Below are 26409 nucleotides of genomic sequence, written 5' to 3'. Positions count from 1 at the left end.
AGTTCTCCATGCCAGTACCAGTCGAGCAGCAACTTTTCATCCACTCCGTTTGCGAACTTTGACTGTCCCCCACCTACCAGAACCCCCCGCGAGCCCACTGCTCTGAACCTCCCCCCCTCCCTGCAACATACGAAGGTCATGCACACGTCCACTTTGTGCAATGAGTTGCTCACTTATTCACCATGGATTGGACATCATTCTACCTCCCATCAGTCCTCACAGTAATAAAATAACTTCTGAGGAGCCTTTTGTCACTTTACTTTAAATCAAAATAAGCTATTTTTTTTTATGCACTTATTGCAACTGGTTTGCCACTGTCTGTGTGATTTTTTCTATGTCTTTTTTTACATTCCTTATTGAAGTTTTTATCTTATATTTTATATTGGGCAGGCTTCCGCTGTGTAATAAAATAAATAAATAAATAAATAAATACACGGGCTCGTGTCGGACTCAGGCACATAATTCTGATGAGCTGTCGGACACGGGTCGGGCTAGGGCCTGAGCGTCTCGGGCCAGGGCCGGGCTCGGGCCTAGATTTAAGGCCCGTGCAGGGCTCTATTTTTATTTAATCGTAATCACTTCAGGTTAAATACAAATGAAGTCCCATTAAACATATTTTATTAGTCTATGACACCCATGTCTGGTTGTTGCCCCAAAAAGACAGGTTTATGATGTTTTAATAGATTTGGCTGCCTGGAGTTGGTTCAGTTCTTTTGTTGTCTCCATGTGTATCTCTCTCATTTAATTTACTTTGAGCATCTTGTTTTGTGGAATCAGCTCCAGAACTCTGTATCAGACTTTGCTTTTCAGGTCACTGGGTCTTTTATTAAATCAACACAGAAACATCAATCAATGTGCAAATAAATATCAGTTACAATAATTTATAAATTAAACTTAAGAACTAAAATACAACAATCATCCATTAAAATACCGAAAGCATTTGGCTGAAGCACATTTACACATTTTTAATCGAACATTATGTTGCTCCATCAAAATACTAATAAGAGTAATAAGAAATACAGCTAACAGTTTTGGGACTTTTAGCCCTGTTTGTTTTGTACCTTCAGGCTAAGCATTTGCTTTTACATTTATTCATTTAGCAGAGTCTCTTTTTCGCCCAAAGTGACTTACTAATGAGGACCATCACAGGAAATGGTTCATTAAAGCTGCCAACATCTCCAAGTTTAGTGATGGATTAGTACACAGGTTAGAGTAGAAACTAAAGTCTTTGAGATCTCAGCTGATCAGATCAGGGAACTGAAGAGAAAATGAAGGATCAGTGTGACTCAGTATTTTCTTCATTCAGTAGAATTTGTTCAATTTAATAGAACTCTATTCTATTAGTGTCATTTTACACTGAATATAAATCGTAGTATTCTCAGCCATTTGTCTCTGCCTTTTATGGTGTTTCTCTTCTCTTTCAGTCCTCTTGGTTTCGTCTCCTCTCTGATAAATTCTTATGTGTAACCATGCTTTGCTCATGCAGGGCGTTGAAATGATTCCTTCTGATTAAACACTGCACCGGTCAGTCAGGTGTCTGAGCTGTTATTACTCAGTAAAGGCTGACTGGACTCTACAGCTGGTTCTTCAGGTTTTGGACAATCCAGAATGGTAATCGGACTCTGATCACCAGCTCCAGGATTGAACAGAGGAACGACTGATCCAGAGAATCTGCAGCTGATGGTCAGGAGATGTTTTCTCTCTGTGATGTTGTAAAACGACAGCTGACCGTCATCATAATCTAACAGAACTCCCAGTCGCTCTGGTCTCGGTGTCAGAGAGAGTTTAACTGATTGATCAGTGCTGGTGTGAAAGCCATTAGGACCGTCTGAACACAGGAACCAGAAACCGCTTGATGGCGTTAAAGCAGATCTGTCTCTTGAAGCAACACTTCCCTCTTTCATCACACCAATTATCCAGTAGTTTTTGGGAGGATTAGGGGAACGTACCAGCTCTACCTCCCAATAGTGACGACCAGAGGTGAATCTTTGAGCTCCAAATGCACATAATTGAATTGGAAATTCCTCTCCAGTGTGATTATAATCAGCACTGTCCCTCACGATTTTACAGTCCTTAGAAACCTTCAGATCTTGATGTAAACGCTCACGGTCAATAGTGATCTCAACTGTGGAAACAAACAAACAAAAAACATTTGAAACAATCATTAAGAATTATGTGTGTTGATGTTTACACATAGATGCATAAGTAACTTATATAAATGAGCCGAACCTGCATGTTGCCTCAGTTCTTCTATATTCACATCTTCCACAACTAAAATGAAAACAAACCATTTTTGAGAAAGACAAGTTCAGTTGTAATTAGGGACATAGAATGAGCATAACTTCTTCATGCAATAATTTCACTTAAGGAGGGTTGTGCATTTGATTCACATTCTGTTCTAGTAGACATTTATAAGAAATGGTGTTTGTAATAGTATGTAAATTAAACTGTGAGGTCCCAAAAATCTGAATCCAAATTGAAAATCTGGGATGCAAAAAAAATCTGTAATTGGAAATAAACAATTTAGAAATGAAACAAACAAACAAACAAACAAAAACAGCAATAATAATAATAATAATAATAATAATAATAATAATAATAATAATAATAATACAAAACAGAATAATGTTCACTGGTGCTCTCAGACTTCTGGACCTCACTGCATTGTGATATAAAAGTGAACCAGGCGACAATGCTAATTCATTTTTATTTGTGTTTGTGGATAGTAACAATTACTGGTTCACTTCAGTACGGAGCCCCGCACATGACATGCAAGACAGCAATCACAGTTGTAAGAACTTCTTCTCCAAATACCTTTGTTTCCCAGTTCATCCATAGTCCCTTCCTCACAATCTAAAATGACAGAAAATATCATTGGAAAGGTTAATTATCAGTCTGCTTCACAAATACTCCAAATAATTATTTACAGGGTGGCAAGGGGTGTCACTTTTCAGTGAATATGTGAAACAGCAATTTCATCTTTCCAGCAGGGACGGATCTAGGAAATTATTTACAGGGTGGCAAGGGGTGGCAACACTAAAATAAAGGGGCTTAAAAGGTTCTTCACAGCGATGCAACAGAAGAACCATTTTTGATTCCACAGAGAACCATTCAGTCAAAGGTTCTTTAAAGAACCATCTCTTTCTTACCTTTTTATAATCTGAAGAACCTTCTTTCACCACAAAGAAGCTTTTGTGAAACATAAACTGAGATACAAATCTGCAGACATAAAGGTTCTTCTATGGCATCTGAAGCACCTTTATTTTGAAGAGTGTATCCATGCATAGTTCATGTGGATTTCTGGCCTGAGATACAAATCTGCATTCATGAATGTGCAGAACAGTTACATTACCACAAATTAATTATCTATATTGTTTAAAAACATTTTTAAAATAAATATATCTGTACTCAGGGCTTGACATTAACACTCGGCAGATGCGGGTGGATTTCAGCAGTGGTGGGTAACACAGACACTCTGGGGGCTGAATATTATAAACAGTAACAGAGCTCAACATTAATGCTTTTTTTGAAGGGGCTAGTGAAAGAAGAGAATCTAACTTGCCCTTCCGGACAACTAATCTGATTAAAACATATAATTGCACCAGAATTTCGGCGAGAATGGTTCAGATTACATTCGGTGTAAATGGGGATTGATAATGGATAATCATCAGTAACAACAGGATCGCGCCAGTTGAGGCTCACGCAGTCTGTGAGAGAATCTCGGAGAAATCAAAACAAACGAACACAACTGCAGACAGAAGAAACATAAAATGTAATTTAGTTTTCATATTTCTAACATACAGCCTAGTTAAGCACCATGACACGACCAAGAGAGTGAAGTTCTCTGAAAACCACGATTGCAAATTTGAGTTAAATTTGGTTAAATGAGAAGTTAATATACATTTTAGTTCCATATTTGCCATTTGGTTAATGAAAATAGTTCCAAACAAAGCTCACAGGTCTTTTTTTTTTATCATTCCCTTATTGTATAGTTTTATCTTATATTTTATATTTGATCTAGATTTTTAGGCTCTACTGTTAGTGTTATCTGTATGCACCGGGAGTCTGAGAGTAACGCAATTTCGATTCTCTGTATGTATGTACTGTACATGTGTAATAAATGACAAAAAAGCACACATAACTTTACTTTACATTTTAGTCAACTCCATTTGGTTAATGAAAATAGTTCCAAACAAACATCACAGCAGAACAGTTGTGCATGTCTGAGCAGCACACAGACGTGTTTTGTTCATTTGAGTCAATGATTCAGTGGTCCATTCATAAGGACAGGTACTTTCTTCATTCTTGAATGAATCAGCGTCTGAACGAATCGTTTGAAGGCATGCTTCAATGACTCTTTAATAAGATAAGTTAAGATAGTCACTTACTTTCACCTACTCGCAGTTTACTTTCATAGTACCTTATCTTTGCATTTTTCCCAACATTTCATATTTGTATATTAAATGTATGTATGTATATGTATGCAGTATTCACACTAAAATCAATACTGGTCTGCGCTTCCCTATAATGTAAATGCATTCGCCCCGTGTTGTCCAGTGCGTCACGCAGCTTTGCCACACAGATTTTGATAACTGGACAGCTAAATAAAAAGTGCAGAGCACCAAAGAATTAGACTAAAAGGGTAATGTGGCTGCAGATCTGAGGTACATACATATTTCTGCATTAAGCACCTACTTGCCATTGAGAAACTATGCCTATACAGAAGTAAACCCTGTCCATGGTTGTTTGATGAGAGAGATGTTTCTGTTTTCAATATTAAATCAAAAGACGAATGAATGCTACATACACGGACCACATATACTGTTTTATTGCAATAATTTCACATCCAATCTTCAAATTAATGTAGAAACAACATAAAGAATATTTTAAATATTTGTTTAATGGCATCTTTTTTATGACTGAAGGCAAGTATAACCGTTAAATATATAGCCGATATATATATCAAACAATTTTTTTTCCCCTAATATTTAACCATCGACTATAGCCATTCAACATTACAGTATAATCCAGAGCTATCAATTTTAACACTTATTAGACTTCTAAAAAAACTTCTAATTCAAGTGAACTTAAAACAATCTTCACATAAACCCTTTATAAGAGAGAGTTGTTACCCTGTTATGCACTGTGAATTCTGTGTTTAACTACCTTATTATATCAATATGCACAATGGGTTATGTACAAAACATAATTTACCTCAAAACTATTTATTGATTCTCATTCTGCAGCATACCTTTAATGAAAAAACACACCAACACATTAACTTTCCAACACGAGGTAATAATATTTTAGACTTTGTTTACACCACACAGAGAGGAGCTTACAAAGCCCTCCCCCTCCCCCACCTCGGTGCCTCAGACCACATCACTGTCATGCTAATGCCTGCATACAGACCGCTCGTTAAAGTCGCCAAACCAGTTCAAAAACAGATTCAAGTGTTGCCGGAAGGATCGTCAGAGGCTCTTCAAGACTGCTTTGATACAACGGACTGGAATATGTTTAAGCAGGCTGCCACTTACAATAACACCACTGACCTCCAGGAGTACTCAGAGACTGTCACTGCCTACATCAACAAGTGTATTGATGATGTAACAGTCACAAAAACCATCACTGTCCAGGCCAACCAGAAGCCGTGGATGACAGGGGAGGTCTAGAGACTCCTGAAGACGCGGAACGCTGCCTTCAGAGCTGGAGATGAGGTGGGCCTGAGAACAGCCAGGGCCAACCTATCCCGCGGCATCAGACAGGCTAAGAGACAGTACTCCAGGAGGATAGCCCATCAATTCAGCGACAACAGAGACACTCTGAGCCTATGGCAGGGGATACAGACCATTATGGACTACAAGCCCCCTCCCTGGACCCCTTCCAGTTTGCATATTGGTCCAACCGCTCGACTGATGACGCCATCGCAACTACCACCCACTCAGCACTCACACATCTAGACAAAAAGGACTCATATGTCAGAATGCTGTTCATAGACTTCAGTTCAGCATTCAACACAATCATACCTCAACAGCTCATTTACAAACTGGTCCAGCTGGGACTCAACACTTCGCTGTGCAACTGGCTGTTGGACTTTCTGACTGGAAGACCTCAGGCAGTACGTGTCGGCAGCAAAACATCCAGCACCATCACACTGAACACTGGGGCCCCCCACAAGGATGTGTGCTGAGCCCCCTCCTCTTCACTCCGCTGACCCACGACTGCACACCGTCACACAACTCCAACCTCTTTATTAAGTTTGGGGATGACTCGACTGTGGTGGGTCTCATTAGTAACAGAGATGACACAAACTACAGGAGCGAGGTGAGCCGCCTGGCCGGGTGGTGCAGTGACAACAATCTCTCTCTGAACGTGGAGAAGACGAAGGAGATTGTTGTTGACTTCAGGAGAGTGAAAACTCAACATACTCCTCTGACCATCAATGGTGCGACTGTGGAGAGAGTAAGCAGCACCAAGTTCCTAGTGTGCACATCACAGAGGACCTCTCCTGGACCGACAACACTGCAGCACTGGTCAAGAAATCACAGCAGCGTCTCTACTTCCTCCGCAAACTGAGGAGAGCCAGAGCCCCACCCCCCATCATGTGCACCTTCTACAGAGGCACCATCGAGAGCATTCTGACCAGCTGCATCACTGTGTGGTATGGCGCCTGCAACGCGTCCTGCCGGAAGACCCTTTAACGCATAGTGAGAGCAGCTGAGAAGATCATTGGTGTTTCTCTCCCCTCCCTCCAGAACATTTACAGAACCCATCTCACCCGTATAGCCCTCTGCATCGCAGGTGATCCCACTCACCCGTCACACAGCTTCTTCAGTCTGCTGCCATCAGGGAGAAGACTGCGGAGTCTCCAGGCCAGGACCAGCAGACTGAAGGACAGCTTCATTCATCAGGCTGGTTTTTTGTCAGGAAGCTGAACTCCCTCCCGAACTTAACCCCCCTTCCCTCTTCTGCCTCAGGCACCACTGAATTATGACCCCCCCCCCAGATCCACATCCCCAGGTCCTTCCAATCCCCCCCCCCCCCCCCCCACTAACATATATGATGACATGCACCAGTCACTTTGTGCAGCATTGGTCTGCTCACTACCTCATTCACCATGGAACTGACGTCATTCTACCACCTCATCAGTCAGTTTAAATAAAATAACTGCTCTTGAGCCCTTTGTCACTTTAATCAGACTGAATGAGCTTTTTTGCACTACAATCTTTTTATCTGCACTGTTTGTTCACCTCACTGGTTTGCACTCTATCTGCCATGTGCCTTGCGCTGCTTTATTTAACTTTATTTATTTATTTATTTTTACATGCCCTTATTTGTATAAATTTATTTTATATTTTATATTTGATCTGTATCTATCTAGATTTTTAGGCTCTACTGATAGTGTTATCTGTATGCACCATGGGTCTGAGAGTAACGCAATTTCAATTCTCTGTATGTATGTACTGTACATGTGGAAGAATTGACAATAAAGCAGACTTAACTTGACTTGACTTGAAACAAACAAAAGCGAAATATGATCTCAGAATAAGAGTTGTTTTCTCTCAGTAACACTGTGCCTGAAAGGCTTCATGTGATTAATGACTATGCTTTGATGAAAAAATAAGTTCATGTTACTTACTTGGACCTGCTGGTTTCTTCCCTGCAAAACAGATTAAAATATCATGAGATGATGAGATTTTGGATACATTAAAACTGAAGACTGGATATTTTGATTATAAATCTTTCTGCCAAATTGTACCTGTTAGTTTGTCTCTGTATTTGTAGAGAATCAACCCAACCAAACCCAGAAGAGCACAGATGAGAAAGGTGAAGAAAAGAGCCTTCCATGGACCTGATGAGTCTGAGAATCAAAACCAGATGAATTTAAACACTTTCAAAATATATAAATCAATTAAAGCTGCAAGCAGCAATGAAAGTGCCCTCGCACCCGGGCTCACCGCCACCCGGTGGCTTTAGGAAAACAGCGAACGATGGGCAATATACATTTAAAGTGGTAAATATAGGAGAATATATCCAAGTCATTTATATGTGCCAAACTTCCTGCTGGTGGTGCCATGATTATAACTGAATGTTGGCATGATGTTAAGTTTGGGGCAGATTTGACATTGCATGCTTGAGTTACAGCAAAATAAAATTACAAAATTAGCTAGGTGTTTATAGAAAGCATCCATCATCAAATCATCCATATTTAACAATCATTATTCCATCATGTTCCCATGACTACATAACATTTTTAAACATGATGTTGCTAGATGTGTTCAGGTCTGACAAAGAAAAGGCAGAGGTGTTGAGTAAGACATTTTTGTCAGTGTATAGTGGTGACCACCTTATGGATATGCATAAGCAGCTAAAGATATTGCACTCAGAGAGAATAAACATTAGATGTGGATTTTACAATGTCTGCACTCAACATAGCTTTGCTAGGCACTGGATATTCAAGTCTGGGTCAAGATCAATTATGTTATGTCATGTTTCGACGGTTGCCAATAGAATCATTTAAGTTAGTGTCAATACTCTTCAATAAAATTTGGAAGGATGGAATGATACCGAGTTGATGGAAAAGTCTAGTCATTCTACCATTTAACAAACCTGGTAAAGACCCAACCAATCCAGGTAATTATAGGCCCATAGCCCTAACATCCCGTTTATGCAAAGGGATGGAGAGGATAATAGTTCGTAGGATATTGCATGTACTAGAACAGAGAGGATTACTAACTAACATACAAAGTGGATTTTGAAAAGGACAGGAGGTGGAGAAGGCATTAAAAATGAAAGAGCTTGTGACAATAGTATATTTTGACATAGAGAAAGCATATGTGGAGGGATGGATTGCTTTTTAAACTAAGTAGAATGGGTTTTGGTAGAAGGATGTATAATTGGATAATGGACTTTTTTAACAAACAGGAGAATTAGACTGAAAGTTGGATCAGAGGTTTCCATGGAGTTTTATGTAAACAATGGTATTCCTTAGGGGAGCGTAATCAGTCCAATATTATTCAACATTATGATAAATGACATGTTTTCAGATTTAGGTGAATACATCAAATCAGCGTTATATGTGGATGATGGGGCCATATGAATGAGAGGAAGGAATGTGGCATAGGGAAAGCAGAAAAATTGTCATATGAGTGGGAGTTTAAGATATCAACAAACAAATCCTGTTACATGATGTTCACAAAAAATGTCAGTGTCATGTTGAAAAGCTAACATTATATCAGCAGCCAATGGAGAAAGTAAATGAATATAAGTACCTGGGTTTATGGTCTGATAGTAAATATACATGGAAAACACACATAACACATGAGGGAGTGAAAGGGAATGAAAGTGCAGATAAATTAGCAAAAGAGGTATTGCAAAAAGAAATATCAGTTCCAATACCACTTGGAAAATGTGAGGGAAAAGCAGTTAAGAAGAACGGTATTGAAATATGGCAGAAATGGTGGGAGGAAGACAAGAAAGGAAGGGTATACTATAAAATACAAAAGTCTGTTAGCATTAAAAAATTATAGAGAAAGGAATAGGCGGGAAGAAATTTTAATAACAAGACTAAGAGTGGATCACACAGGACTGAATAGCACCTTGTTTTTAATGAGGAAAAGGAATAATAAGAATTGTACTAACTGTGGAGTTAAAGAAAATGCTGAGCATGTCTTATTAGACTGTATAATATATGAGGTGGAAAGATGGGTGTTTCAAGATAGGGTTCAGGAGGCAGGGCGGGAGTGGAGTCTGATAGGGATACTAGGAACAGAAGGAGAGGGAGGGGAGATAAGGATAACCAGGAAAGCATTATTTAAATTCCTTAATGATACAGGGTTAATAAGCAGAATATAAGCAGAGTACACTTAAAATGACATGATGTTACACACTCTTGTACAGTAGGTGGCGGTATGCGCCTAAAAGTTGTTGCAATCCGCCATTAACTAAGAGAGAAGAAGAAGAAGAAGAAGAAGATGTGTTCAGGCCAGGACTTTTATAAAACGTGTGAAGTTTGGGGCAGATCGGACATTGCTTGCCTGACTTACAGCAACTTCCTGTTTCATGGCAAAACATCAAAGTTTGTCAGGCCGCAGGGACACGCCCTTAAACAAAAACTTTTAGAATTGCAAAGGCCTTATGATTACACTCAGCTAATTTGAAGATGATTCGATTAAAACTGTAGGAGGAGTTTGTTAAAGTACGAGGCCGGAAAATGACAAAAACTGCCCAAAAATCATACAGGAAATTCAAAATAACTTCCTGTTGGGTTTCATATTTTGAACCAGAAGACTTTTTTGTAGGTATTGGTCTGTTACATGTGTTCACAGAGTTTCGTATGTGTATGTGAAATGTAGCTTGAGGGGCACTAGAAAAATAGTTTTTAAAAAATGAGGTTGACATAAAAATACCATTTAGAACCCATTTTGCATTTGAAACAAGTTCATCCAAAAGAAATATAATTATTTGATTATATGGTGAAACATCTCTTTACGATGGGGTTGAAAAATAAGAGGGACTGATGATGTAAAAAAAAAACTGTCAGGAACAAATAGAACTAGGAAAAAGAACTATTAAAAAAGTATATTGATTTATTATAAAATATAAATTTTATAACTAATTATATACACACACAAAAAAAAGGAAATTAAAGAAACCACAAGTTAAGGTCACTAAAAAAAAAAAAAAAACACTTGCATGTTGGAAACTATCATAGGGCTGAAGTTCAAGCAACCTTGATCACTTTGTATGTGATAACATCTTGGTTACTAATGTATCCTTGGTTCCCTGAGATAACTGGAACAATCAGCTAAAACTGATGCAATGGGTAAACATCTGTTCCTCCAAAAAAGCTATTTTATAAAATCTATTTTTTTTTTACAATTCAGTCTAGCTGACTGAATCGTATCTTGTGCACTGCACAGTCAAATTTCATCCTACCAAAACAGAATGGGCCACCAGTCTATATAAGCCAGCTCTGAATGTAATGCAGTGCAATGCAATAGCCACATGTTAAATGTGCAGAATGGAAACTGTCCTATGAGCCCCAGATTAGGATACTCAAAGTTGAGGGCTCTAATAGGTAGCATGGGGTAAAATTAGAGTGAAGCAAAACTTGACCAAGACCAAGAGGCTCAGGCCACAAGACCTGAAAACCAGGCTGTTTAGATGGAGAAGACCCATGTCTGAAGGGCAGGATACCAAGTTATAAAACCTGGCTGCTGCAAAGACTAGCCAGTGGATATTCTGGGTCGGTAAACATTCCCTTCGCCTGGGAAATGAGTTCCTTTCTCCGGGGAATTGCCAAGGGGGGTGCTGACTGTAGATATGCCATCTCACAGAACCACAACTTGTTCCGCCAGAATGAGGGCACTAGAAGAACTGAGCATCTGTCCTCCCTGACTCATCTGATTACTTGAGGGAGTAGAGCGATTGGGGGAAAGGCATGCAGGCACAAACTAAGCCACTTGTAGGCTTGTCCTTTGAGAGAAATACTGGGCCGTGAGAGTTGTCTTCTAAGGTAAACAGGTCATCCTCTGCACTCCCAAAGACAATCCAGATAATTTTAGTCATTTGGGGGTAGAATCTCCTTTCTCTTGGAGACACACTACCACAGGACAGCATGTGCACTCTTTGCTCCCAGGAGGGATATTCGCTGGCTGGGAGACGGTGAGCTATTGGCTTAATTGATCTTGGGTCCCAGGCATTCCAAATGACTGAGGAGCAGGGATCTGTGAGTATGTAACTTGTGCTCCAACTGGGCCAAAATGAGCCATTCATTGAAGTGGTTCAGGATGCACACTTCCATTTGTCTCAGAGCGGGAGAGGGTTGTATCCACACACTTTGCAAAAGTCTGCAGTGCCAGGGACAGTCTGAATGGAAGGACAATATATTGGTAAGCCAGCACTTTTAATGTAAAACTCAAGAATGGTTTCATATTAGGGATCTTTCAGATCCACTGACAAAAAACAATCCCCTGGGCAAACCTGCAAGAGGAATTGATTCACCCTAACGAATAGCCAAAGTGTTTTGAGCATCAGATCGCTGCACTGAGTCAGTAAGTTGACTCGCATGTTGCTTTGAAGTTGAGAAGTGCTCTCTTTGCAAAGGTGTTTTTTTTTATTATTATTTTGTCTGCTATAAAAGCACTGAAATGTAACAAATTGAATTAACGCAAACTTAAAACACATCCATCCAAGTACTGTCCACAACCTCCAAAGTCTGAAATGTAACAGTGGGTTTGAAGGCAAACGTGAAACTTATCCGTGGGAGGTCTGGCCACAGTGGGACCAAGCCCTCTCCTCTTCACCCTTGACACACCAGGATGGGGTAGAGGTAACACTAGGCAGTATATGGGCACTGTCAGAGCTCAGGCTCGCTTTGGGTTAAGGCTAAGCAGATAATTGTGCTGGCTTCATGGGCTGCATCGGTGGAACCCTCTGGTGATTTAAAGCAGCTGCTGAGCTGGATCGCTTGGGCAGGAAGTAGGTGTCAGATCCTAAGGCGGCAGGGGGGCAGAGTCCTCCATAGAGCCCAACCACTCCTCCACATCAGAAGCCACCAGTGACATGGTCTCATAGGCTAAACCATTCTTGGATCCTCGAAATGAGACCAGGCCTGATCATCACAGGAGAGGAGCACAAGGAAAACCTCTAGATGTGGGGTGAGTAAGGCACACAGGACCTGGGTTGGTGTGAACTCAATTGCACCAGCCTGTTCAGCCATTTGTTTCTTCAGGCTCTTGGGAGGAAGACAACAGGAGAGCATGAGGGGTGGGAATGCTCTCGTTAAAAAAAAGAGATCTGTAAACGGATCTGTGAGAGTATAGTCTCGCAGTGAGAGAAACTTGTCTCAATGAGCACGGCTTCTGCATGGGATTTCCCCATACAGGCCACGCACTCAACACACTCATCCGAGGCATGCGAGGGTGCCCTGCATCTGCAACCATATCAATAACAGAACTACAAATATCCTGGCATGAGGCAAGTGAATTTGTTCTCTAACCTGAAGATATGATGGCCTGTACGTCAATCCTACTTTCTTGTAACTCTCCAGTTCTAAGGGATATTGAACATGAGACCAGATGAGCATCTGAGCGAGAGACGGCCGTCCAGCTGTGGACAGACAACATTTTGTCTGTTCCACGATTGTGAGATGATCCTCCAGGATGAAGAACCCTTCCGTCAACTGATGTCCACGTGATGCTGGGCTCTGGATACCAGCCACTGGACTTGCAGCTGATGTTCACACGCCCATCATCAAGAGGCTTTGGAACAAGGACAGGAGTGGATCCTAAAGCTGGAGGAGAGAAAGATGTTCAGATGTTCTCCAGACACAAAAACTACATACAGGAACTATATTGTTTAACTGATGTTCTGATTTTTAAATGTCTCTCCAGGGTCTTGAAGCAGTCGAACATGTATATTCTGTTGTAAGAGAAACAGTTCAATTTAGCTCAAAGGGAATCATTTAAGATTTTAAAGGGAATTTGGACAGAATTACTGTTTTACGGCTGATCACTGAGACAGCCAGCAATTCACTGAACGAGCCATATAACATCAACTCTGCAGTGAATATTAATATCCAAAGTATAGTAAAAACACTATTAATTAGCACAGTAACAAGATCGACAGAAACAAGAAACCCCAAAAAGCAAAGTTTGATGGTGTCCTGAGTATTTAAACTGGGTTTTTGGACACCTCCTAAATGGTGTCTTGACCAATTAGATATTGTCTTTGCTTGTGGTGTTGTATGTTTCTCCTCCCAAGTCATAGATCAAATGTTATCTTATCAATCACATGGTCTGAATTTTAACAAAGAATACTATAACAAGAATATGAAACATTTGGCAAAGTATTGATTGATAGAAACGTTTAAAGCATGAATTTTCAAACTCATACATACCCAACATGAATATAATCTTATAAACCATTCAATAGTTATTCAAAATACACACACAATAGAGTGGTGGAACTATGAAGTCACTTTGTAGGCAAAAACCCTGACGCGAGTTAACATTTTAGCACTTCGGTTCCATCATCCCAGAGTCAATGGGTTATTTGAATGGGATTTTGGTTAAAGTTGCTAAATGGGACTACAGGCGCCATCAGAGACATATAACGTCATCACACCAAACAGTTGATCAATTTACAGTATTTTCTAGTTGTAGTATTATTTGTAATACAATTAATTGTTGAATAACCAATTAATTGTTTCCCGCATTTTATATTGTTGGTCGACAATGTTTTTTTGTTTTGCCCTGAAATGCAACACAATCCTTTGAATGGAAGATGCTCTTTTTATCGATTTCCTACTGATGCAGAGAATCTGGGCTCGTAAGGTAAACTCATATGATGATTATTCCATGTAAACACCACATTTACCGGCTTAGACACGGTGAAAGTGAAACTTTAACAATGCCTCGTGCTTGAAGCCACGTTAAATTTAAATTTTACAGCCACATGAAGCTGTTAGAAGACTCCACTGCCCTCTCTGCAGGCCATTTACCACCGCAGAGTCCACAGAAGAGCTGCATCCATCATTAAAGACCCCACCCACTCCCAACACAGACTGTTCACACTCTTACCCTCAGGACGGAGGTATAGGAGTGTAAATTGCAGGACTTCCAGATTAAGGAACTCCTTTTTCCCCTCAGCTATTAGACTCTCAAACAGGTAGCTAGCTAGTGGACTTATCTATCTCAGAGAACAATCAGTTCAAATTGTTTCATCTCATTGAACATTTGTAATGTTATTGCTGTTATTACTACCATTGTATATTTGTTAATATTACTCATGTAGCCTCATCTCAATTTGCACATTTGTTACTGTTACTGCTGCTATTGTTATCAGGTAGTTGCACTCAATTTGCACGTTACTGCACTATTGTTTTTTGCACATAAGTTATTACTCTACATTCGCATATACTGTATAGATATCATATACATAGTCTATATTTCTATTTTTCACATTCTATATTCCTGCTCTGTCCTTGCATATATAGGTATACATAGTCTTTATTATACATAGTCTACGATATACATAGTCTATACTTCTATTTCCATATTCTACATTCCTACTACTGCAGCATAGTTTTTATTATTATGTTTCTTACATTGTATGTGTGTATAGTTTGTGTAGTGTACAGTTTTTGTGTGTGTGTGTGTGTGTGTATAGTTTTGCACTGTCTTCACATTCACAACAGATGTAACATCAACCATCCATTCATCCAGCCGCCAGAGGGCGCCATCTCCTCATTACTGACTGTGCTCTTCTTCTTCCTCCACTTCCTGTAGCTTCCTGTTTAAATCCAGCTCAGTTGTACAACAGATTGCGAAGTATTGCCAGCTAACCCCTGTCTCTACCAAGCGCTTTCTCATTGCCACATTGATTGCCTCGTGTATGTTCCTTGCCTGTTCTTGACCTTGTTTGTTGGATTACGATTTGGATTTGTTTGCTGTACGGACGGCTTGCTGTGATATTGACCTTGCTTGTTATTTGACCATGATTATCTGCCTTATCCTTGTGTGTGGTTTTCTCCACAATAAACATCTCCGCAAATGGATTCAAATACTCAACCGAGTCAGTCATCCCTACAGAATACTTCGCCTGACCAGAATCCAGCGGAGATTTCACATCTTCAGGCCGCCTTTGCTTATCAAAATGAGAGGATTACGGAGTTCCAAGCTCAACTTTCATCTCTGCGAGCCACTAATGAACATCTCACCCGCTACATACAATCTCTCCCAGCGACTCGACCTGAGGCGGTAAGATTTTCTTTACCAGATAAATTTGATGGCACAGCGGAAAGGTGCAAGGGGTTTCTTCGTCAATGTTCCATTTATTTTGAGAACCAGCCTGAGGCCTTTCTACGTGATACCACTAAATGTTCATTTATGATGTCACTGTTTACTGGCAAAGCTCTCGAATGGGCATCTGCTGTGTGGGATCAAGATGATATGATACGGACCTCATTCGATTATTTTTCGAAGCAGATTACTGAGGTTTTTCAGTACCCAGCTGGAGGGAGAGATGTATCTATGCAGTTGTTGGATTTGTGTCAAGGAAATCGTACTGCTGCAGAATACGCAGTAGATTTTCGCACCATAGCAGCGCAAAGTGGCTGGAATGAGGCCGCGCTTAAACCAATCTTTAAGCGAGGTCTTCACCACAAATTACAATCAGAGATTGCTTTTAAGGACATGGATATGGACTTACAGCAACTTATAACCACCACGATCCGTATTGATAATCTGATACGTAACCATCCCACCTGTCCCCTAACAACTTCAATGTCTGCCAAACTGCTAGTGGCCTGGAACCTGTTGAACCCATGCAAATCGGCCTTACCAAAATCTCATTGGAGGAACGTGAACGACGGCGTGTACAGAGACTATGTTTTTACTGTGGGCAACCAGGTCATCAATGCCGTCACTGCCCCAACAAGCCCACACCATCTCAAGTGAGTATACCTCCAGGTAATCTATTCACCAAGTGCTTGACTCTCGTTATGACCATCACTTATGCAAGTTACGTACAATGTGTTTCAGCATTAATTGACTCAGGATCGGCACTGAACCTAATTCACCATGTATTGGTGGCTAAACTCAACATCCCTGTGATCCCTTGCATACCACCGATTCACATCACCGCCATCAACACTCAACCCATTGGCAAAGGTATCACTCATCAAACCATCCCTTTTACAGTCAAGATTGGTGTGTTCCACTCTGAAACCCTCTCATTTTATGTTACAACTACACCCCAGCATCCAATAATACTAGGAAATCCCTGGCTCACCAGTCACGACCCACAGATTTCTTGGGGTTCCAGAGAACTTACCAAATGGTCACCGCATTGCCACAGTCATTGTCTACAAGGTCATATACCACTTCCATGTCTAACCACAAGGGTTGAAAGTCCAATAACTAACGAAGCAGTTAAGATTCCCCCAGAGTACATTGAATTCCAGGAAGTTTTCAGCAAAGCCAAAGCTGCTACGTTACCTCCACACCGCCATTGGGACTGTGCCATAGACCTATTACCTAACACAGCACCTCCTAAAAGCAAGGTATATCCATTAACTATACCAGAAACGCAGGCCATGGAACAATACATTGAAGAAGCTCTGGAGTCAGGCTTTATCCGCCCATCCACATCACCCGCAGCATCTGGATTTTTTTTTGTGGAAAAAAAGGATGGTGGCCTACGCCCCTGTATCGATTATCGTGGTCTAAACTCCATCACTATCAAGAACAGGTACCCACTCCCATTAGTTCCCTCAGCCTTAGAACAATTACGGGAAGCCAAGATTTTTACTAAGCTTGATCTACGAAGTGCCTATAATTTAATCAGGATCAGAGAAGGTGATGAATGGAAGACAGCATTTATCACCACCAGGGGGCACTATGAATACTTGGTAATGCCGTACGGCCTATCCAATTCACCATCTGTGTTTCAATCATTTATCAATGAGATCTTTCGGGACATTCTAAATGACCACATTATCGCCTACATTGATGACATTCTAATATATTTGAAGACACGTGAGCAACATATCCAACATGTGAAAGATGTTCTGTCTCGATTACTGGCAAACCACTTATATGTTAAGACTGAGAAATGTGAATTTCATGTCTCACATACCACTTTTTTTTAGGCTACAAGATCAGTCATCATGGAGTGGAGATGGACGCAAGGAAGGTTGAGGCAGTTACAGAGTGGCCACGTCCCACTACGGTAAAGGAAATACAGAGATTCTTAGGATTTGCTAACTTTTACAGGAGATTCATCAGAGACTACAGTACCATTGCAGCACCACTCACTGCTTTGCTTAAGGGGAAACCAAGGAAACTATCATGGACAACGCTTGCCCAGACCACATTTGATACCCTGAAGACAAGCTTTACCACTGCTCCAATTCTGAAACACCCAAACCCTGACCTACCATTCATAGTGGAAGTAGATGCTTCTGACGTCGGCATCGGAGCAGTTCTATCCCAGAGACAAGGAAACCCTGGTAAAGTTTTTCCATGTGCTTTCTTTTCCAGAAAACTAACCACAGCAGAGAAAAACTATGATGTAGGAAACAAGGAACTACTTTCCATCAAGGAAGCACTGTCTGAGTGGAGACACTGGTTGGAGGGAGCACGTCATCCATTTCAGGTGATTACAGATCACAAAAATTTGGAGTATATCAAGAGCGCTAAACGTCTGAACCCGAGGCAGGCTCGGTGGTCATTATTCTTCACAAGATTTCATTTCACAGTAACGTATCGCCCAGGAAGCAAGAATGGTAAAGCCGACGCGTTGTCACGAATATATGAGTCAGAGGAAACTTATTGCTGCCAAGGACCAATTCTACCCCCATCAGTCATTTTGGCACCTATTCGTTGGGATATAATGGAGGAAATTAAAAGAAAACAACTAACAGAACCCACACCATCAGGTTGCCCCCCTAACCGCCAATACGTTCCAGGATCTCTTCGGCAGCGCATCATGCAATGGGTTCATACATCTCTGAGCTCCGGACATCCTGGCATTCAGCGGACAGAGGAACTGGTACGCAATTCATTTTGGTGGCCTAATTTAACAAAGGATGTCTCTTTGTATGTCAAATCTTGCAGCATGTGTGCACAGTCAAAAACACCACGAAAACTTCCAGCTGGTCTCTTGGAACCCTTGCCTATCCCTCGGCGGCCCTGGTCTCATCTGGCAGTGGATTTCATCACAGATCTACCCAGCTCTAACGGCTGCACCACCATACTGGTAATTGTTGATAGATTTTCTAAGTCCTGTCGTCTGGTTCCACTAAAAGCATTACCCACAGCTATGGAGACAGCACAAGCTTTATTTCAACATGTTTTTCGAATTTATGGCATACCAGAGGATATTGTTTCTGACAGAGGCCCACAATTCACGTCCCGAGTATGGCAAGCCTTCTGCAAACAATTAGACATAAATGTCAGTTTAACATCAGGTTATCACCCTCAAGCAAATGGACAGGTGGAAAGAGTAAACCAAGAAATTGGGCGATATCTTAGATCCTACTGTAGTCAAGAACAGGAACGTTGGAATGAATTCCTACCCTGGGCAGAATATGCAAGAAAACTCCCTTACTCACTCATCTACAGGACTCACCCCCTTCAAGTGTGTTTTAGGATATCAACCCCCCATGTTCCCTTGGTCGGGTGAACCTTCAGAAGTTCCGGCAGTGGATAACTGGGTCAGAAGAAGCGAAAGAGTCTGGGACAGCGCTCATGTGAGGCTACAGAGGGCAATCAGAGCCCAGAAAACCCAAGCAGATCGTAGGAGAAGTCCCCACCCAAACTATCAGCCGGGTCAGAGGGTATGGTTATCGACTCGAGATCTACGGTTACGGCTACCCTGCAAGAAGCTCAGTCCACGGTATGTAGGCCCATTTCGGATAATAAAGCAAATTAATCCAGTAACATACAGGTTAGAGCTCCCAGCTCATTATCGCATTTCTCCTTCATTTCATGTATCTCTGTTAAAACCCGCTCATCCTGCTTCCGGTCCTGCCTCCGAGGAGAGGGAGCCCCCCCCACCACTGGATGTTGATGGAGCTCCGGCTTACCTGGTCAAGGATATCATAGATTCCAGACGTCGGGGGGGCAGGCTACAATACCTAGTGGACTGGGAGGGCTACGGCCCAGAAGAAAGATCTTGGGTGGCCGCCAAGGACATATTAGACCCATCATTGACCCGGGATTTCCATCATGCACATCCGGATCGTCCAGCACCTCGACCAAGGGGACGTCCACGAAGAACACCTGGAGGTGTTCCTAGTGGGGAGGAATCTGTAACATCAACCATCCATTCATCCAGCCGCCAGAGGGCGCCATCTCCTCATTACTGACTGTGCTCTTCTTCTTCCTCCACTTCCTGTAGCTTCCTGTTTAAATCCAGCTCAGTTGTACAACAGATTGCGAAGTATTGCCAGCTAACCCCTGTCTCTACCAAGCGTTTTCTCATTGCCACATTGATTGCCTCGTGTATGTTCTTTGCCTGTTCTTGACCTTGTTTGTTGGATTACGATTTGGATTTGTTTGCTGTACGGACGGCTTGCTGTGATATTGACCTTGCTTGTTATTTGACCACGATTATCTGCCTTATCCTTGTGTGTGGTTTTTCCACAATAAACATCTCCGCAAATGGATTCAAATACTCAACCGAGTCAGTCATCCTTACAGTGGACAGCAAAGTAAGAATTTCATTGCTCAGGGAAACTTGTTTTTCTCACTGGGTATATGACAATAAATACTTTGAATCCTTGAATCCTTGAATATGAGGATTTCCTAGAAGCAAGGATAAAATAACATTTTGTGTACCCACCCTAACAAAGCTGAAATGTGGTACTTCATTCACTAAAATAAGTTTAATCTTACCATATCCAAAAACTCTCTCACTCTGCTGTTATTTTATTTACATTTATGCATTTATCAGATGCTTTTATCCAAACGAACTTAGAGTGCACTCAGGCTATACATTTTTTCCCCCAGTATGTGTGTTCTCTGGGAATTGAACCCACAACCTTTTGCGCTGCTAACACTATGCTCTATCACTGAGCCACAAAACATTAGTGATTTTAAAATATTTTTTTTGAAAAAATTACTATTTTATAGATTAAATGCACTAGAATTGTATTGAATAGTACATGGAGACACGTTTTTAATTAAAATATTAATATTAATCAAGGATTTATTGACTTTTACTGCACCTTATTTTGAAATGTACAGAAATGTGTGCTTTCATATGTCCTTTAGTTATGATTATTTCATTTATTCACTATACTATTTATTATTAATGTCTCATTTCAGTTTTAGTTTGGCTCTAGTTTTGTATTTATTCCAGTTTATATGAAAAGGTTCATGTTGTGTAGATTAAAATTAATTTACAGAGTGAATCCTTCTCACTGAACACGTTAAAAATAAGTTTGAAAAATTTGTGGCAAGCTGAAGTCGAGCGACCGTGGTGCTGTAGTTCATTTATAGCCTAAGTTTAGCTTTTATGTTCTGGGGCTTCAAAATTCATCAAAGTTACATTACTTTGTGAAGATTATCTTGATGGAAACGTATAAGTTTCATGAACTATGGTTGAACACAGAGCCTATAGGTTTTTTGTCGAGGGAACCAGTGTCATGCTAACAACCGATCCGCCTACAAAGTGGCGTCATAGTTCCCCAACTCTATAGGTGATTAGAACATAATAGTCGAATGTGTGGGTTACATTCATAATAGGAAGTAATGCATAGAAATTATTAGTTGCTTATAAGTTCTTTTAGCATCATTTAGAAGCATATACTGTATACATGGAAAGGCAGTTTCTGTGCCATTCTGTGGATGTAAGGACATGTTCTGTGAAGACCAGAGAGGTTAAAAGGTCTCCTAAGGAATCTCAGTCTGGTCTTTGTCTTCTAGGTGGGGGAAACCACCCAAACCAGTTTCTACTAATGATCTTCCTCATGTGATGGTCATGATATGCTGTGTCTTTTACCATTAATCTTGGTTACTTGCCCCAAATTTGACAATCTCCTTTCTGAGTTGGAATTGTCAATAAGTGTTCTTTTGTTTAATGTTGAAAGCTGTTTGAAGCTGCTAGTTTGTTAGGCTTGCTTCAGACACGTGGTGCCAGGATCTGATTTATGAACATCGTGTGTCATTGGGCTTTTCTATGGAATTTGGCTCTTTGGGTTGTTCAACCATTGAATCTTAAATTGTCTGATTTGAGGTCTGATACCCTACACTGTCATTATTTAATCATCCTCCAATAAGACAGTAAGATTTCTTCTCATCAATCAAACAGAAACAAAGGTTATTTAGATGTATTTAATGTTTGGTTGAACTTTTGCTTTATTGAGGTGTAGATGCTTGCTTACCTGTGATTTTGAGAACCACCTCTTCTTTGTCATATGCACTTTCTCCACTCACATAACAGTGAAATGAATCTTCATCCTGAATTGTGAGTTTCTCCAGCCGTAGAGAGACGTCTCCATCCTTCAGTCCACCAGAGTGATCTGACCGTGGAGTCAAAGAGCTTCGGTTCCTGTGTGATTCCTCCTGGACGTCCTGGATCTTCCCATGATTATAGAGGAGAATAGGGTTGCTGAACTGATCGTGACGGTACCAGCGTATCTCCAGAGCTTCAGCGTTCTCAGCAGGAGAGATCCAGCAGGGCAGAATCACTGTGGATCCCACATGAGCCACTATAGGATCACCAGGAACCACTACAGTCAACGACACTGAGAGATAGAGAGTTAAATGTACTATGCATCAATTAAACGTACACATTGAATTAAAAACACTATGCAGTAGTCTTTGATCTGTCTATATATTAATTTAATATTTTTAAGGTGTGGTCACATTTAGTGTTGTTCAGCAAATTTTTTTGAGAATTTTAATGAGAACCTGTAATATCGATCCAGAATTTCGTGTAAGGCTTAAAGATTTCCCACTCAGACAGTGGATTTGCAGCACTGACGAACAGAACAGGTCGCCTGGTTTCCGGTTTCATGCAGGGTTCGAGATGGCTTAGGCCTCTCCACCCAGCACGAGTTCTTGGGACTTATCGATTGTTTTGGAAGGCCTGACGGGCCATCCTTTTGAGCCATTGGAGTCTGTGTCAGAGAAGCTGTTGACACTCAAGACGGTTCTTTTGGGGGCTTTATCCTCCCTTAAGAGAGTGAGGGATCTACAAGCTCTCTCCATCAGCCCTTCGTGTATGGACTTTGCCACAGGGATAGTTAAAGTCTTTTTGCAACCTAGGCCTGATTATGTTCCTAAGGTTGCTTCGACTCCATTTCGCTTTCAGCATGTGGTCTTAGAGGCCTTCTCCCCTGCTGATGCGGGGTTAGACAGTTTGAGTCTCTGCCCAGTGAGGGCACTAAGGTCAACCGCACAGCTCAGTGGCGTGGATCTGACCAGTTGTTTGTGTGTTTTGGTGGTAAGAACAGAGGTTCTGCTGTCACCAAACAGCGAATGTCAGATTGGATCTCTCTGGCCTATGAGGCTTGTGGCTTGGCTTTGCCTCTAGGGGTGCGTGCTCAAAGGGCCCTCGATGGAAGATGTTTGTGCAGTGGCAGGATGGTCTTCTCCTAGCACCTTCATCAAGTTCTTCAGTCTGGATGTGAGGATGGCTCCTGGCTCCCAGGTCTTTCCTTGGTCTTCCAGCTATCTAAAGGTATGTAAGGCATTATGGTATAGCGTTCCCATAGCAATGACGTCATCGCAGCATTGAAGTGAACCTATGAGAGGGAACATCTTGGTTATTACGTATGTAACCTTGGTTCCCTGAATAGGGAACAAGATGCTGCGATGCGGGCCATTCCATACCTTTGATAGCGCTTCCTTCATCAAGTGGAAATCTGATGAAATAGCGTGCAGCACACTGATATAACTTACCTACGTACGCATCAGGGGCGGTGCTAAGCGCTATTTGGCCAATGAATTGGCGTGATGGTATAAGGGCTTCAGACATTCATCACACCGGAGGTGTTCCCATAGCGATGACGTCATTGCAGTATCTCGTTCCCTATTCAGGGAATCAAGGTTACATACGTAACCGAGATGGTAATGATAAGAAGGGCTGGGCAAATAAATAGATTTTTTGATTAATCGTTTTTTAAAAATGATGTTGATTCGATATTGATTCTCAAAAGTCGTGAATCGATCTTTTCCGGTATTTATTTCAGCAAACATTTAAAACAAGATCTGATTAAAGTGAATCGTATCATTAGTCTTCTCCACTCGATGTCACCCTCTTATTTAGATACTGTTGACAAGAACCAAGAACAAAGCTATATGAGTGATTTGCAATGCTCGAGTAAAATTCTATAGTAATACTACAAATCTGTGGAAGCATTTGACATCACATATAAAAGTGCCATGATTTCCGCAATGAATGAATGAATGAATGGCGCATGGTGCAACGCACTGTTTTGTTTACTACACACTTACTAAAGCGCGGACAACGCTTGCGGTGTTTTCAGCCTCTGTCGTCTAACTTTGATGATATGAACACACGAATTTCATCCCCAGCTGCTCTGAGAGTCACTTCATTAGGATTTTACCGTATTATCTGACAAAACTACCGTCATATCACATACACAGCAGCTGCAAGTTCCTCATGGCAACCCGTCAAAATAAAAGCATAGTTTCACGTGAAGAAACTGTATCAGAAATATATCACTATTTAGAAATCTTAAGACTCAATGTAACAACAATGCTACTACTACTTCTATGTGCAGCACTTTGTTTGCCAAAAATAAAAGGGTTTTTCATTTGATTAGGATAAATTAAATTAATGTTTTATGCCTTCATCTGATTAACAGAAAAAATAGGAAGAACATTTTATATAGCCCTAATATTGTTTAAAAAAGGACCCTATACAAAAAAAAAAATAAGTTTAAAATTCAGGCCCGTGGCTCTTAATTTGTATTTTTTTATAAATTCAACATTTGTAAATTTATGTTTACTGTTCTTTTAGCATTTGTATTAAAACTATACTCACTGAATGTAACAAAAAAAGAAAATTGAGAATCGAACCAAGAATCGAATCGCATGGAGAGCTTGTGAATCAAAATTGAATCGAATCTGGATGAATCGAAACCCAACCCTAATGTCAAGCCCTGTCTATAGGGGTGAAAATCAACAAGGCAGGCTAAAATTCTCACTTTAAATGTCTCTGAACAACTGGTCATTGAGCCCTACTGAAAACTAACAGTAAAATCGGTCATATAAACTGTCAGTTGGCATTCTGGCTTTTACAGTGCACTGGTCTGCAGAGAGGTAGCAGTCTGCTTGACCTAGAATATGACCTTGTGGTCAGTGTCACCTTAAATCACCTTCCATAGGCACTTATGTGATCCAGTGCCATAACATCCAATAAAAAGTGGTCACATATATGAATTACTACTCCATAAATGTGAACATTTGCTGAACACATTGGGTCTGTGTGATTTGGATGTCTAAACGTTAAAGCTGAATGAAATTCGTGTTTGTGGTGTTCTTACCAGAGGTCTCTATGAAGAGATTCACCAGTAAAGCGATAATAACCGACATCATGACTGTGAAAAACATAAAACAAACCCTGAGGGAGATTCTTCAAAAGATATAAGATATATAATCGATCTGACTGTCGTATTCAAAGAGAAAACAAGCTCACCGGAGACAAAGACTCGTCCATTAAACCACACTAATCTGGTTTAGATGAATTTGAGCGGAATACGCCTTCAGGACAATAATGGAGAAAAATATAAAGGATGAGGGAAAATAGACAAAAACCAGTGGTGATCCAAACGTGCTCCCGATTTACCTGCTGTTTTACTTTCGATTTCCGAAACTAACAGACGTCATCAGATGAATAACGCTTCATATGAGGTGTTATTCTGTGATTTTTGTGTAATGATATTTGAGATGTGAACATGCATACGTGTGTGTGTTCGAGGAGACTGAATATAAGGGAAAATACACTCAGATCTCGGCGCTTCCACATGTGACGCGTGTCCATTTTTCCTGTTGGATAAACTGTAATATATATATATATATATATATATATATATATATATATATATATATATATATATATATATATATATATATATATAAAAAGAGAAAAACATGAACTATGCGATATCAAAAGTGTGACGATATGCGCGTTCAGATGCTCAGACTCTGATGAAGCGTTAGACTGGAGGAATAGCTTCAGTCTGTTTCTGCATAATGAAGTACAGAGTTTCAACATTTACATCTTGAAACATACTGCATCAGTCCCGGTTAGAACACTGTTACATGCAACAGAAACTTCAATCTTCAGTTTCTCACACGTTTGCATGTTCTCCTTCTGACAGCATCAGATCCTATCAGCTGCTGACATGACCAAGAAGAAGACCAGCAGGTGTCTCACACTCCCTCTGTCTCAAGTGTTAGTCACTTTTGCTGATTGTGTTCGGAGTCTGCACTGTTGTGTATGGAGCAAGATAGTCTCGATAATAATTTACAAAAAAGACTTGATGCACCCATGCATAGACAATTTCAAATGCATTAAAGTGGAAGTGAAGCAGTCAGTTAAGTTAACATTATTTAGTAAAGTGATTTCCACTTTGATTAAAAAATATATAACCATTTTAAAGACTTTTAAAGAAAAAGGATGTTTTGTTATAGCGCTCCCATCTTGCAGTACCACCGCGTGTGACGTCACGGGGTTGGTTCGCTCCGATGACCAGTGCAGGAATATAAGCATATTGGTCCCATAACAAATATGTATGAAATGTATTGAACACGCCTAGAGAGAGAGAAAAAAAAACCTGTATAAAAGGGTACAGAAAAATATTCTGGAAATTGCTCTGCAGAGTTATTCTGTATTTCTATTTAATAAAATGCTATATTGGAGCTC

The 26409-nt window shown here is 40.6% G+C and overlaps 1 protein-coding gene across 7 annotated transcripts; it reads right to left on the bottom strand.

Moving 5' to 3' along the window:
- Positions 1-950: 950 nt before the first annotated feature.
- LOC109104608 (butyrophilin subfamily 1 member A1-like) lies at positions 951-25465 on the bottom strand. 7 transcript variants are annotated; one of them, XM_042726906.1, is made up of 12 exons: positions 25330-25465; positions 25180-25244; positions 25028-25081; positions 23418-23547; positions 22425-23260; positions 21896-22258; positions 13004-13297; positions 7760-7861; positions 7640-7660; positions 2815-2853; positions 2230-2271; positions 951-2125 (listed from the first exon to the last, which is right to left on the bottom strand). In XM_042726906.1, the coding sequence occupies exons 5-12, from the start codon at positions 22528-22530 to the stop codon at positions 1530-1532; spliced, it is 1563 nt and encodes a 520-aa protein (XP_042582840.1). In that variant the 5' UTR covers positions 22531-23260; positions 23418-23547; positions 25028-25081; positions 25180-25244; positions 25330-25465; the 3' UTR covers positions 951-1529. The 7 variants fall into 7 exon arrangements, with proteins under 7 accessions (XP_042582840.1, XP_042582841.1, XP_042582839.1 ...); XM_042726907.1 differs by lacking the exon at positions 23418-23547; XM_042726905.1 differs by having other exon boundaries at positions 25180-25442.
- Between the last annotated feature and the right edge of the window lie 944 nt (positions 25466-26409).

This window comes from Cyprinus carpio, chromosome B7 (assembly GCF_018340385.1).
Source record: "Cyprinus carpio isolate SPL01 chromosome B7, ASM1834038v1, whole genome shotgun sequence".
Classification (NCBI taxonomy): Eukaryota; Metazoa; Chordata; class Actinopteri; order Cypriniformes; family Cyprinidae; genus Cyprinus; species Cyprinus carpio.
This window is presented reverse-complemented; position numbering and strand designations above follow the sequence as displayed.